The sequence below is a fragment of the Carlito syrichta genome, unplaced genomic scaffold (assembly GCF_000164805.1).
Source record: "Carlito syrichta isolate Samal-C Ts95f unplaced genomic scaffold, Tarsius_syrichta-2.0.1 Scaffold305657, whole genome shotgun sequence".
NCBI classification, from domain to species: domain Eukaryota; kingdom Metazoa; phylum Chordata; class Mammalia; order Primates; family Tarsiidae; genus Carlito; species Carlito syrichta.
The window spans coordinates 71,453-86,553 of NW_007249753.1; the positions used below are offsets into that span (position 1 = coordinate 71,453).

The 15,101-nt window shown below is 50.5% G+C and overlaps 1 protein-coding gene across 1 annotated transcript; it reads left to right on the top strand.

Annotated features, from left to right (window-relative positions):
- The first annotated feature begins 5,276 nt into the window (after window positions 1-5,276).
- Window positions 5,277-6,732, top strand: TSPO2 (translocator protein 2). Its single transcript, XM_008062113.1, has 4 exons — window positions 5,277-5,337; window positions 5,527-5,719; window positions 6,104-6,245; window positions 6,454-6,732. Exons 2-4 carry the CDS (start codon window positions 5,547-5,549, stop codon window positions 6,652-6,654), a joined length of 516 nt encoding a protein of 171 aa, XP_008060304.1. The 5' UTR covers window positions 5,277-5,337; window positions 5,527-5,546; the 3' UTR covers window positions 6,655-6,732.
- The last annotated feature ends 8,369 nt before the right edge of the window (window positions 6,733-15,101 follow it).

Consider the following 15,101-nt stretch of genomic DNA (forward strand, 5'->3'; position numbering starts at 1 on the left):
GATTTCAAGCACCCCCTACACTCTGCTCAGCCCGGCTCCCCATCCTAGTTAATGTTAGCCTCTGGCCTCTGCTCATACTGTCTTTCGTCTCTCTGCTCACCTGCTGTCCCCACCTGGACCCCTCCTGTTCCATAGTGGCTCCCCTGGCCTTGCAGGTCTCGCCATTGTTTGAAGTCTCTCCCCACAGCCACGCCACCATCCTGATTAACTCTTGATTATACACTGTCACGTGTGGTTTTCCCACTCAGATGAACATTTCCTGAGTGCCAGCTGTATATCAGGCACTGTGGGAAGTTCAGTTCTGCTAAAGATGACATCTTATTCTGCCCCCAAGGAGCTTCTGAGGGAATGGAATTTGAGGCACTGTGTTCTCCTCCAAAGTCCTCCAAGGCCCTTCTGGCTGATTCCCTAGGAGCTGCGCTGGAGAAGCTTCTGGCATCCAGTCCTGCCCACCACACCCTTCACTGGCACCACCCACCTGGAGCTGAGGCTTTGCCCACTTTCTTCCTTCCATATACAGGACTCATGAAAACTAAGCCCCTTTCCTAACTCTCAGTATCCTCAGGATTGAAGCCTGGGGAAAGACCTGTCTCCCAGTGTCCTCAACAAGAATGGGGACAGGAAGGGGAGGCTTGGCATTATTCCCTGTACCTTAAACTCAACCCTGTAGACAATGCACCAGACTTCACAGGGCACACAGGTGAGTCAGGTGAGTTGGCAGTGTTCCAAATCTGGTGGGAAGGGGGTGGGAGCACAAGCTAGTCCTCCCATCCCATCCATTCCTTTTGGTTCTTCCACTGTCATAACAATAGCTAACATTTACAGAGTTTACTCTGGACCGGTGTGTTAAAGCACTTGGCAAGACTTATCTCACTGGATCGCCACAGCAGACTTATAAGCTAGGTGTTATTTTTCCCTCCGTTTCACAGATAAGGATGCCGAGTTTTCTCCCCACAGTGAGAAGGATGGGGGATTATTAAACTATGACTGAAGGCAGAAAGGCAGGATGAGCAGGGATGATGAGGACTTTCTTTCTCCCTACCCCTTTTTTCCCAGGTATCTTCCTTTCCTCCTCTAGAAGAAATGAAGTTGGAAGGAAAAGAAGCAAAAATAAAGTAAAAATAAATAAAAGGAACTAAAGGCACATCCTCGGTTCCACAGTTACGACACCCCCAAAGCTCCCCACCCACTACGGCACAAGTGGCAGGGAGGCAACAGCTAAAGTGAAGAAAGGAGGGACCCTGCTCTGTTGACACCGTAACAACCTCCCTGGGGCCACCAAAGACCAGAGTCCAAATCCCCTCCACCCCATTGGGTGTAGCGGAGTCCCCTTGCCCAGCCTCCCAACCTGGAGCACTCTCAGAGCTCCACTGGGAGCCCATTCCTTTATCTGAAGCAGGTTAACTCCCCCGCCTCCTAGCTCAGCCCCTGGTCTCCCAGGCTGCTCTGGCCCTCACTCTCTCCCCCAGCCCCAGGAGGGGAAGGGGTCCCCTCCCCTTGCACTGCAGCCATTCAAGTGTGGATCGGAGCCTCCCAAGCCCATGCCTGGACTCCTCCTCATTACCCACTCCTCCTGTTTGTCTTGCCCCAGACTCCAGCTCATCCTGGGTAGCTGTTCTCCCTAGTGAAGAAAACCTTTTAGAATGCTGCTCTAACCTGTCCCCAGGCAGTCGTTTCCTCCAGCACAAAGATCCAAACTCTTGCTGCAAAGTTCTCCTCATGCCCTTTAAGAACACTCTCAACGTTTTCTCCACCCTACTGGTTCTTCCTGTGCCTCCCCAACACCAGATAGATCTCGTTATTGTAGAACGTTAAAAAGTACAGTACTGGAATGGCTGGTCCAAACGTGAGTCATGGACAGCACTCGTTAGCACAGTATACATTTCCACAGGATATAGAATCATGTCCTTGGTTCTCATACCCATTGGCCAAGTCCCATTTTCCTCTCCTCTTCCAGCAGAGGGTCCCCACCATCTGGCAACTAGGCTGAGCTGGCCTGGCTCCTCCCCTGATCCCCAGGTAACCCATCACAATGCCCACCCTCCCCTCCAGCTACCTCAAGGTGCTCACCTTACTGTCTAGATGCTCTCAGAATTTGCTGACTTGTCCTGTTCCTTCTCTGAGAAACAGGTCAGCCAGACCCAGTCGCCAGGCCAGCAGACAAGTGCAGGTGGGCGGGGATTTCACGCGGGAGTGGCCTGGCACTTCCCGGCAGAGCACTGCCTCCCAGCCACCCCTGGGGCAGGGAGAGTGTCCCAGTCTATTGGCCAAGTCCAGCACAGGCAAGGGAGTAGCTGAGGATCCCAGAAGTCAGCGAATTAGCCTATGTCTGGATGGGAGGAGAGAGGGAGGGAAGCAATCCAGGTGCAGGTGTTGTACCTTGCCGTCCCTCCCTGTAGCGCCCTCTGCTGGCGAGTGGTTGTCACCAGCCAGGGGCTGTTAAAACAGCAGACAGAGGATGCGGGACCATTAATCTGAGCTTCTTAACCTATAACGTGCACAAGAATCACCTGGGCAATCTTGGTAAATGCAGGTTCTGATTCTGTAGGTCTAGAAGGGGCCTGATATTCTGCAGCTCTAAGAAGCTCCCAGGTGATACCAACGCTGTCAGCCTAGGAAGCTTAGACCCTAGTTCCACCTAACTTCCTGCACAGAGAAGACAGTGGAGGGCCTGAGAGGGTTAACGACCCACAAGTTGCTGGTGGCCTTGGGATGTACTATCTCTGCTCCCTGCACAGTGCCATTTCCAGTTCCCTCCCCCACCACAACACATACACACACACACACACACACACACACACACACACTCAGAGTTGGCAGGGACACTGCCCCTTGGGGGAGCGTTGACCTAGAGGGCCATTTGCCATCCCGAGTCCTTAGAAACTCTGCCTAGGAAAGATGGCACCTCCAGGATGAAAGCTCCCTGTGGAGAGGATTTCTTCCCGTCTGCTCCCTGCTGCCTCCTCGGCTCCTGTACAGCCTGATAGATGGTAGGTGTTCAATAGAGGATGCCTCCTGGAACCAGGCAGCCAACACTGAACCCAGGCATGTGTTGGCTATGTAATCTTGGGCAAGTTAGTTAACCCCTCTGAGCCTCGATTCCCTTGTCTGTCAAGTGCAGACAAAAATTCCACCTTGCGTGAGATAATAATTGTCATTACTGAGCTAACAAATGTAAAATGCCAACCACAGATATAGATGGTATATAGATACTCTATAGATGGTAACTATAATCACCATGATCCAGCCCCCGGCAGTTGAGGAGCCAAGGTGAACTCCCACGGCACCCCATAGCCGTTATCATCTCCCATAGAAAATAAGTAACTTTCTCTGTTTTCATCTCAGTTAATAATTCTTTGGCCTCTGGTCTCTGACTGCAACCCCCTCCTCTCTGCTTCCTTCCCTGAAGATGAGAGGGTGAGACAAATCTTCCGGAGGAGCCCAGCTACCCAAAATGCAGAGAGGCGGGTGGCAAAGTGGGGAGAGGAGGCAACCTGGGAAGGAGACTTCATCCCTAAAGGATAAACCAGGAAGGAGTGCTCGGAACTTTGATAGGAAATGAAGGGTAGGGTGTTTACCTTTGTTCTACAAACCTCTGAGTCACACAGGAGGCTGGACTTTGCCAACAGACAGGGATATCCTCCCCTACTCCTTGCTAGGACAGCTGAGAGGGAGGACTTTCTGCCGGGAAGCACCAGGCCACTCCTGCCTGACTCCCCACCCACCTTCCCATGTGGACTGCCTTCTCCTCTGAGTCATAACGCCCTAAGGCTGTGTGAAAGACCTGTCAAACTACAGTTCCAAGCCAGGAAGGGTCATGCCAGCCAGGAGGTTCTAACCAGGGGCTGTGTACATGGATCATGAACTCATTTCCAAAGCTGGTGCTTGCCACACTTGGGGACAATCCCAATTACAGGAAAGCTCTGGAGAAATTGCAGGGCCCCTACCATTGCCATGGACACAGAGCTGTTCACGGGATGAGGAGACCACAGGCTTCAAAAGAGTTGTAGCCTGGGGCTGAGCTGTCACAGGAGGTCTGGGTCTCACAGTGCCAAATCATTACCACAAATCCTCAAACATTCCACCAAGGGGTACCACGAAGGGGCCAGGGACAACCAAGGGTCTGACAGACCAGGTGGGCCCCTGCTGAGAGGAACTCTTTGGGGCCACACAAGCAGCAACTTGGACGCTCCAGTCAGTGCCACCACTCTTGTCATCTGAGAAAGCTGGATGAGCTGGGAGCCCTGCTCCTTCTTTCTCCCCAACACCCACCCTTCTCTGCCTTCCACACATCATATATTATCATGCATCCTGCCCTGGAGGTGTGCTGTCTAAAGAAAGGGGAGTTTGAGGCCTGGGAACAAGAAGGCACTGGGAGTGATGGGTGACAGGGGATAAAAGGGTGGGGTTGGGAGGGGTGGAGAGGGGGGCCTCCAACAGAAACAGAAACAGAAAAAAAGAGATAGGCAGGTAGGCAAAAGGTGAGCACATGGAAAGGTACACAGGCAGAATGCTGGCCAGCCCTGTCCCAGGAGCCTCCAGGACAAGTGTCCCTGACCTTGACAGAAAAGGATGGATCAAGCAGTCAGTCTAGAACACTGAAAATAATCCAATTTTTTTTCTCTCAAATCCCATCCATCATGGGGAGGAGACTGAAAGATCATGAGCAAAATAAGAATTGTATTGAGTGGGAACCTCAGTTGGAAGAGGGTCTGTACGTGGTCCTACATGCAAATGACATGCAAAGCAACATGCAAATGAGCATGGCAGCTTTTTAATCAAAGACCAGACAGTTGTTTCCTTGAGATGTAAGGACTCCAGAAATCTGGGCACTTGTGTTTACAGCTCGACCCTCTGGAAATGGAGGAAGGGGAGGAGCCTCATCCCCTAGGGCTGCAAGGGTAGGAGAGAGCTAAAGTCTCTGAAAAAGGAATCCATAGTGTCAGTAGGCAGAGTGAGAGTTTGGGCTGGAGATCAACCTGGGTGGGCCCCTTGAGTGTGACAGTCTGGTATCACAAGATAAGCCTAGGCAAATGGATTGGCCCACTAGCGATGGAAAAGAATCCCAGGACTCTGGCTCCAGCCTGCAGAACGCCGTCCTTCCAGGTTGGTTACTGTCAGCTTAGGTAAGACATAGTTCTCAGTGAGGGCCAGCTGGGTACCTGGCCAAGTGCTACCCACTGTGGAAGGTGGAGAGGATGGTCACACCTGGACCTGATCTCCAGGGGGAGGGAGGCCTTTCACTCAGAAGCAGTTACCAGTGCTGGACGGTGTCCTCCAAATGACAGATGAGTGGTGTTGCAAAGATAAGACCATAGAAGCCAGAAAATGGGCAAGGTGGTCGGGGCTGGGTTGGAGATGGCCCAGAGGAGCTGGACTGGGACGGGGCCCAGAAAGGGGTTGGACCTCTGTGACTAGACCCTCTCTGAGGGTCTCAGGCCAGGGAACAGCATCAGGTAGGAGGTGGAGACACAGGGAGAGGACTGAGGGGAAGGCTCATCATTCGCATGTTCTCTGCCTCCCCAGATTTTACCTTCTCAAGGCGAATGCGGCTTCAGGGAGCCATCTTTGTGGTTCTTCCCCACCTGGGGCCCATCCTGGTCTGCCTGTTCACTCACAATCAGATGTCTGGTTGGTGTGAGGGCTCAAGGATGCTCTCCTGGTGCCCACCCCACAAAGTCTTTTTGCTTGTGTGGACAGCCATCTACTCTGTCATGGGGTGAGCACTCATTTCTCACACACAGCCCTGGTACCCACTGGGGTGGGAACAAGTCCCCTGTATTTGAGCTGCTGCCATATACTGGCCTCTAAAGGGGTGGCACCCCATCTTGCCTCTTACATGAGCTCCATACACAGAAACCCCCTGTGCCTGCCTGGGATGCCAGCCAGCCTTTCTCCACCCTCTCCAAGTCTCCCCACCCCTCCCCTACCTCACCATGCCCAGTGCCTCCCACCGTCTTCCCCTGGCCCTCAAAGAATGCCTAGACCCACTTGCCCACATTTTAGCCCACGAGGGTGAACAAGAGTCCTTATACCAGTCCTTATGTTCCCTTTGCCATGGACCACCCTCCCACTGAATGCTCCTGCCACCATCTCTTCACAGCTATGCCTCCTACCTGGTGTGGAAGGACCTGGGGGGAGGCTTCGGGCGGCCCCTGGCCCTGCCTCTTGGCCTTTATGCTGCACAGCTCGCCATCAGCTGGACTGTCCTGGTTCTGTTTTTCACAGCCCACAGCCCTGGTCTGGTAAGGCACATGGGACTCGGCAGTGGAAGTGAAGCCACCAGGCCTCACAAGCAGATAACTCAGCAGATCCATTGGGGCAGGCCGGTGGCAGGTGGGCAGACGTCTCTGCACTCCCACCATGTACGCAGAGCCCAGGGGACTCAGCTCATTGTTGGGCTGAAGGGATGGTTCTCGGGGCAGCCCACTGACACCCCACCCCTCTGCTCAGGCCCTGCTGCACCTGCTGCTGCTGTACGGGCTGGTAGTGACCACGGCATTGATCTGGCACCCCATCAACAAGCTGGCCTCCCTGCTACTGCTGCCCTACCTGGCCTGGCTCACCGTGACTGCTGCCATTACCTACCGCCTATGGAGGAACAGCCTTTGTCCAGTGCACCAGCCTCAGCCCACAGAGGAGAAGATCCACTGAGGCCTTAGAGCTCAGGAGAGGAGGGGGGACAACCAGGGTGGGGAGGAAGAGTCTACAAGCAGATCTATGGAGCTGGGGCTCTCCCCAGTGGCCACCTTTTAGAGTTTCCTGGTGCCGTTTTTCCTTAGAGCTTAGAGAAATGGAAAATTTATTTTGGACTTAAATAATAAAATTCTGTTAGTAATTTTGAGGGTACGGTGTGACGTGTACATGTGAGTGTACGATGCTTAGGACACAGAGCGGGAACAGAAGCTTCTGTATCTGTGTGTGTGCACAAAGATGAATGTGTGATGGCACAGGCGGAAGGGTAGGCACATCAGCTCACACACCCCACTCACATACCCTCCTACCTGGCAAAAAGACTTAGTACTGTGACTTTTAATTACCTGAAAAATAGAATCTTTTTGAAAAGTGATGTAAGAGCAAAACAGTGAAATAAATTAACAAGGGATACTGATTACACATGTTAACGTTATATAATCCATATTATATATAACCTCATTTAACTTATATATCAGATTTATTATAGAATACATAGTTATGACATACAATATGGTTGCACCATATACATGTCATCCTAAGACCTCATGTTATTATCTCTGACAAGTAAGATTATAGACCTTCTTTTTTGTTTTTATGTACTCTTTCACTTTCAATTTTCTACACCAACTAATTTTTAAAAACATAGGGAAAAAAGGGATGGAAGGCTAAGGGTGCTGACAGGTGAATTCAGTAGCAGCTTCTTATCCAGGCTTCTACCTGACTTCTCTCTTTCTAAACCTTCTAATTGTCTTTTTAATTTTTGTATCTTCTCTCCCCTTATTTTCATGTGCTCTTGTGTCAAAGTCCTGATGGTGATAAAGGGTGACTGCCCTTGGGGGCGCCTCCCCAAATTCTAAACCAGACCAGCTGATAGGCCCAGATGACTTGTAGTCACAGGAGAGCTTTTAAAAATACTGATCGGACTCTCCAGGGTTGAGATCTGGGCATCAGTGTTTTCAAAACTCCCCAGGACCTCCTCAGTCATGACCAAAACAGAGAACCATGGCCAGCTGCAGCTTTTCTAAAAATTGCTTATTCCTTGGGCTCCACTCAGACTTATGGATCTCAATTTTTGATTTTACTATCTATACATGTTAAAGTTTTTGTCAGTTGCTCGCTAATGTCAGTACTCTGGGCAAGGATCATTTCTCAGAGCCCTTTTAGCTTTCACTGTCTATGGTTTCATGAGCCAAGTTTTAGGGCTGAAACAAACTGTATCCTCTTAAGTGAGAAGCCAGGAGAGCATCATTTGAGAAGGGGGCTGGCTCCTTTCAGAGTTCACCCAAATCTTATGAGAAGAAATCTACAGCCTCTCCTCCTCCACCAAGGGCATGTTCAGCCCAACAGGCAGGTCACCTGCACCCCAGGAGGGCACACACAGTGTCCCACCCACCTTTGTATCTCTGACTGACTTATAGAATGAGTAAACAAACACATTGTCATACTTTTTTTTTAAAAAATTGCTGGTCAGCACCCTGCCACTACCCCCACCCCACCCCTATTCTGGAACAACTGAAAAAGAAGGGAAGGACTTTCATAGCTCTGGAAACTTCTCCTGGTTCTAATGTGTAGCCAGACTGAGAACAACTGCTGAAGGGCGTTGTTTCTCAGAGTGCGCCCCAGTGACCTCCTGGGGCACTTGTCAGATTGTCTCAGGGAATGAGGGCAACAGGTACAATGGTTTGCAGTTCTGGCCCTGGAGTCAGAACAACCTGGGGTTTGGATATTGACTCTGTCATGTATTAACAGGTTCGCTGGTGCAACTGATTTTTATCAGCAAATACCAGTTGACAGGGGATGGGCCCGGGAGCCACACTGCATGGATTCTGAGCCCAGCTCCACCATCACTGTATGATCTTGGACAAGTCAGCCCCCAGAAATATTTGCCATTATCAGTATCATCACCTCATATAGGCATTATAATACTTGCTACCAATTTTACTCATGTTACCAGTTAATTCTAGAAATTCAACAAAATCTCCAAGATATACCAAGCCTATGGTATGACTTTGACTTCCCCAGGGCAAGCTAAAGCCACTAACCCAGGAGTCTAGATGCTTCTAGCTTTGGACTTGGCCACGGAAGAAAGCTTAATATGAGCAGTGTCCCAACAGTGTCCTGGTGTGGCATGTCTGATATAGCATGAGCCAAACTAAAGGGCTTTTTGGCCTTCTGCAGACAGGGCAGGATCCCAACCCCAAACGCTTATCCTCTGACTCTGAAGTTGTCCTTAAAATCCCCCTTTAGTTCCTGGGCAGGGAAAGTCTTTAATCTCACAGACTCCCAACCTGACTGGACCTTTTGTCTTTCCCATACTCCACTTTCCAGTTCTGACCCCAGCCTGGAACATACCCTGCCTTCAGCCTCTCTCCTCTTACTACCCATAGTTGTGCCAAAACAGAGTTGGAGCTGCTGCCTGCCTTTGCCAGGTGTATCCCAGGATTTCACCATCCAAATCATGCATGTGTGTGTCTTTATCCTGAGGCAGTATTTTCCTATTTGCCACTGAGTGGGTGTCCAGTGTCTGAATATGATTTGCTCAGGGGATATGGAGATAGAAGATCCCTTTGCAGGGCTGTGCCCATCTCCCACCAGTGGCTGGAGAGGTTGGCTAGAGAGACACTAGGTAGAATAAACCCAGGAGGTGGTATATCTCATTCCATTGTATCCTAGTCCCTCTTTTCCTCCCCTAAACCTTCATACTGCCTCACTTTGCCAATTTCTGCAGAAGGGCAAGGTGAGATGGCAGACTAGTAGGAGGATGCCCAGTGGACAGATGTGTCGACTGGGCTGGGCTGGGAAGAGGGCAGAGGGCAGGAGGTGTTTTTCTGCACATCTCTGGCCGCTGCCACCTGCAGGCAGGTAGGGCTGATGTGTAGGGGAAGCTAGAGGTTCCTTGAATGTTGTCAGGCCCAGGCCAGGGCTCCAAAGTCTCTTTTCTTCCTCTGTTCACTCTATCTCTTGAGGTCCCTCTGTACCCCAAGCCAGGTTCGGAGTCTTTCCGGAGTTCCCCTTTCTTACAGTTCCAGAAAACACACACAAGACCCTTTTGTTCCTGCTGATCCTCATCAGCAACTCACAGGTTGCTCAATCCAAGGCCCGGCTTTGTGGGAACTCCCTCAGATCACAACCTTCCTCTTTTATCCTCAGGTAGAGCTCACTAAAACACATCCCTGCCCCCCAGACTCCTTCTCCCCTCCAGCTTTCCAGGACTTTCCATATACTCAGGTCCACAAGCCAGCCTGGCCACATGGGGGCCTTACTCTTGTCCATCCAGGGCCTCCTCTGTCCCTCTCCAAAGTCCCCCAGTCCACACAAATTATCCACTCAGCAGAGTTCTGGAAAATTTCCCTAGCTCTTCCACCTGCACCTACTCCAACACATTCATCTTAAGGGCTGAACTTCCCTCTCAAAAGTTAATTGTTTTATCACTCCCTCCCAACAGGTTCTTTGGCCTTACAAGCACCCCTTCAAAGAGGAATAGTATTGGTCGCCCAATGTGCATGATTCTTATCAGATCACTTTCCTCAAAGACTGAAAGTGCCAGCCGGGAGCGCCGGGCGGTGCCGCAGGAGCCGGGCAGTGCCAGGAGTGGCGCTGGAACGGAGGACCACGGTGACAAGGACTGAAGTGCTGGGTGTCACCATTTTGCCCAGGGTAGTGTGTCCTGCATGGCAAGGCAAGCATTGTGCCCTGTACAGAAGAAGACCGAAAACCCTGACCTGCCCCATGATTCTGGTGCCTTCTCCAACCCCAGCCGCGGACTCTGGGAGACCCTTGTCCCCCACCCCGCTTTGCCAGCCAATGCTGTGCAAAGCCCTGGACACCCCGTGTTTATGTCAACAGACTGGTTGCCAGAGAGGGCAGGCTCCTGTCCGCTGCGGGGGTGCCTGGTGCCCAAGGTCTGTTGTTTGTGTACCTTGTCGCAGTAGTGACCAGAGGAACAGGCACGCCTGGGCTGGGTCTCTGAGGCAACGCACTGTTGGGGTCCCAGCTGTCCCTGCACATAAAATACCCACTCCATCAACGTGCCCCTGAGGTATCCCCTTTCACAGTGAGAATTTAAACCTTCCTCTGGTGAAGCTTCTATTTTCCACCAGCTCCCCTCCTGGCCTCTCTGCTCCTTCCCAGGAAGGGCAGCTACACATCCAGCCAAGACCCAAGGAACAACAAGGCCTGACCCTGTACTCTCCTTCTCAGCCACCTCCTAGAATCTCTGAGTGTTTCCAAAATTATGGTGGGAAATAGGACAGGGAGAGGCAGGTTGCAGCATACCCTAGGCCTAACCCAGCTCCTTCCAGCCACTGCCATCCAGACAGAAGGGGCAGGCGCCTGCAGAGTCAGGCTGGAAAAATTCTGTTTTGAGTTTCCACCCCATGCACCAGGTGTTTGGTGTTTCCATACCTGTACCTCCAATACACACACACACACACACACACACACACTCATGTACCAATCACTTCCCAGAGCTTAGTCTTCCTGCAAGAACTCCCTCTGAGCCTCTTCAGCTCCCTCTAGTCTTTTTCTTTCCCTTCCTGCCTCAGAGCCTGGCCTCAGGGCTTCTGGCTACAGTAGGGACTGAATGGTGAAGGGGTTAGTAGCATGACTCTGGAAGCAAAAGGCTCTGCCCTCATGAGCTGCATCACCTTGGGCAAGTCACTGAATCTTACTGGTCTCAATGTCCTCACCAGAAAAATGAGGATAATAATAGTACCTACCTCAAACATCCTTGTAAGGAGTAAATGAGTTAATTTACATAATGTGCATAGGACAATGTCAGGCCCACAGCATGGACTGTGTTAATACCAGCTTTCCTTGTTACTAAATTACAGGCAGCACCACACAGTAGGAAAAGCATGGAACTTGGAGGCCGACAGATCTGGGTTCAAATCCCAGCGCCCATGACTCCTTGCCTGACCTTGAATGAAACATACAACAGTTTCCTCTTGTGCAGGAGGGGCCTATTGACAGACCCTTACCCAATAGGGTTACCATGGTGGGGGAGGAGGGTATGCCAGCCCTAAAAAGAGTATAGAGGCAGCTGTCAGGCTCCTGGCACCTAATCCCCCAGATTAGCTGCTGCACTCTGAGGAACTTCACTCTGGGAAACTGGCACGACTTGGAAAGGAAAGCCAGGGACCAGCCAGGAATTTAGGCCCCTAGGAGGAGCCAAAAATAGCAGAGCAGGTCAGAGGGCCTCTGGAGATGGCAGGATGGGGGTGGAGGCAGGCAGGAAAGGAGCAGTGAAAAAGGAAGCTGTCAGTCATCATTTTGGGGGAGGGTCCAGGGCATTCTCCCAAAGGTCAAAGGGAAAACTGTCCATGGTTGGGGTCCTGTGCACCATTCACTCAGCGCTGTGCATAAATAACAGTAGTTCAGCCTTTATCTTGGGTGGGAAGACTGAGGCCCAGAGATGTTAATTGGTCAAGATCACACAGTGAATCGGTAGCTGAAATGGATTTTTTTTTCCTCCTAATACAAAGTTACACGTGGCAGGCAAAATATAAGACCCTATTCTCAGGGAGGAAGGCTTTCTCACAAGGGAACAAATTCCTCCCCAAGTCATTCTACTCTTCCTCAGTGGGTCCAAGCACATACTATAGGAAGTGGGAAAGGAACACACATGTATAATGCTTCAGAGATGTTTCATCAGAGGTTGCTATCTGTAGCCCTGGAAATAAGGCTGAACTTAGGCTCAGAAAACCTGAACTTGAATCCTTGCATGATTTTATATAACTCATTTCACCTTTTAAGCTGCAGGCCCCTAACTTGCAAAATCAGGCCAATAATTCACAACCATGTGAGACTGGTGTGAGGACTAAGTAAAATAACCCAAGTGTTATAAAGACTGAGAGCCCCTGGTGAGGCAGCACCTTATTCATCTCCCTATTCTTCATATTGACCACAGCACCTGGCACAAAGGAACCCCCCCACACAAATGTTTATTAAATAAGAGAAGTAAACTCTTTGCATTCAAATGACGTATGTTTGTGTGATAAGAACATTCCTTGCTATTTATCGGCTATCACGGCCTTTTCATTGTAGACACAGGCACTATCACTATTTCCTCTGCTTGTTTTCCCTGGAAAAATGTCTGAAAAAAATAATCTCTGAATTAAAGTGCTTTTAGTAAAAAGTTTAATAGGCAAGATGACCAGATAACTTACTGTCCATACCAGGCCACCCTAGAGAGTGAAAAGGGCATTTTTAGTGATTACACCTGGACAACAGGGAGAAAGCTGATCATCTCAAGCAAACCAATATGCTGGGCATCACACCAACAGGGCACCCTGCTGCTCAGAGTAGGGAGCCCTCCATCCTCCAAACCCTCCTGACTCCTCTCTTCTAGTCAGATCCTCAAGAGAGTGCCCTACCTTCTCATGTCCACCATCCAACTCCATCTGGGGTTGTTTCCCAATGTTCTATGGTTTCTCATTGTCATCGTGTAGATGACCCTGACCCTTCCTTTCCATTTCCCTGAGAATGTCCTAGAGCATCTTCACTGCCCTACACCCAAAGACTTGTGGCTCTGGCTAGGTACCCATCATGTGAGCTGCATAAATCTTCTTCTCCAGCTGTTCCAACTCAGATGCTTTTCTGGGGGCCCATCATCTCTCTAGTTCCAATAGGCTTCCAACTGGTCTCCAGCTTCTGCTCTTTCCAGGTGCTCAGATCATGCATCTCGTCTGCTCAGAGACAATGGCTTCCCATCTTACTCAGAGAAAACGCAAGATCTTTATTACAGTCCATAGGGTTCCAGTCTCTTTAGCCCTTCTTAGCTTTCTGGCCTCATCTCCCGGGACTCCCCCACCACGCAGGTGTCCTTACTAATTGCTCAAACACCAGGAGTGCTCCCATCTTGGGGCTTTTGCACATGCTGCTCCCCCTCCTTGGAACATTCCCCCTTATATAACCACAAGGTTAGTTCCCTTGCCTCTTCAGGTCTTCTCTCCAAGGTCTCCTTTTCAAAGTCTTTCCCTGGCTACCCAAGATGTAATCCCACCCCTTAACACTTCCTGTTCTCCTTCCCTGCCTTTCTCTTCTGCACTTACCAACACCAGGTAGGCCATATATTTGACTTATGTAGCAGTCATCTCCCTTGAGCTCCATGAGGGCAGGGATTTTTATTTGTTTTGTTCTTTGTCATATTCTCACACCTGGAACAGCACCTTGGCACAGACTAGATGCTCGATAAATATTTGTTAAATGAATAAAAGACTGTGCAGGCACATAGCATAAAGGTTGAATGTTTGGTCTCTGGAGCAAAATGGCCTGCAGTTTTTTTGTTTGGTTGGTGGGCTGCTTTTTTTGGTTTTGGGAGGGGGGCTTGCTTGTTTGTTACTGTGTCACCCAGGCTGGAGTGTAGTGGCACAATCACGGCTTACCGCAGCCTCTGCCTTCTGGATTCAGGCAATCCTTCTGCCTCAGTCTCAGTCTCCTGAATGGCTATGACTATACTGATGTGCACCATCACTCCAGCTAATTTTTTATTTTTACTTTTTGTAGAGATGCGGTCTCATCATGTTGCCCGGGCTGGTCTCAAACTCCTGGCTCAAGCAATCCTCCCATCCCCGTCTTCCAAAGTGGTGGAATTACAGGCATGAGCCACCATGCGCAGTCCTGGCCTTCGTTTTAATCCTGGCTTTGCTGCATATGAGCTGCATGATCTCAGGCCAGCCCCTTGACACTTCTGTGAGCCTCAGTTTCCCCCATGTGTAACATGGGGATAACACACATTGCCTCCCAGGACTGTGGTGAGCATAAATCTTACTTCACATGTTAACCACCAAACTCACTGCCTGGTCTATTTCCAAAACTCTGAACTTATTAAGTGGCAGCTATTGTTACTAACCGAGGCCCCCAGTCAATTCGACATTGCATGATGGGTTCACAACAGGCAAATCAACATTTACTTCCTTTGAGTCACAACTCACACACTTTCTTCCCAAATTGTCCATTTTTATCCCCCCGCTCCTCGGGACCCTCCTTTCCTGAACCCCAAGTTCCCCTAATACAAATGGCTTGGGTCTCTTTGCAACCACCCCCTTTCAACACATGTCTCAGCCTGCCTAAAGCTCTGAGAGGGCTTCCCTCCGATCTCAGGATGCCTGCTTGGTGGGCATCCTTCCACACTCTTCCCTGTGGAGCTAGGAAAGTTGGGTGGGAAACAAAGGGTGGAATATAAGGTGAGAGAGGAGGGAGACGGAGAGAAGAGCAGTCCAAGCCGTCTCCACCTGCCAGTTTCCTGTCTTTGCCTACTGATAAATAGGGGATACCAATGGCCAGATTTTCCATTCCCCAACCCCAGCACCCGCTGTCACTCAATTAAAAAAAGATAGCGGGAGAAGGCCTGGGGGAGGGGCGGGAGGCCTTGGTTATAAAGCCTGTGGCGAGGTGGGGAGAGC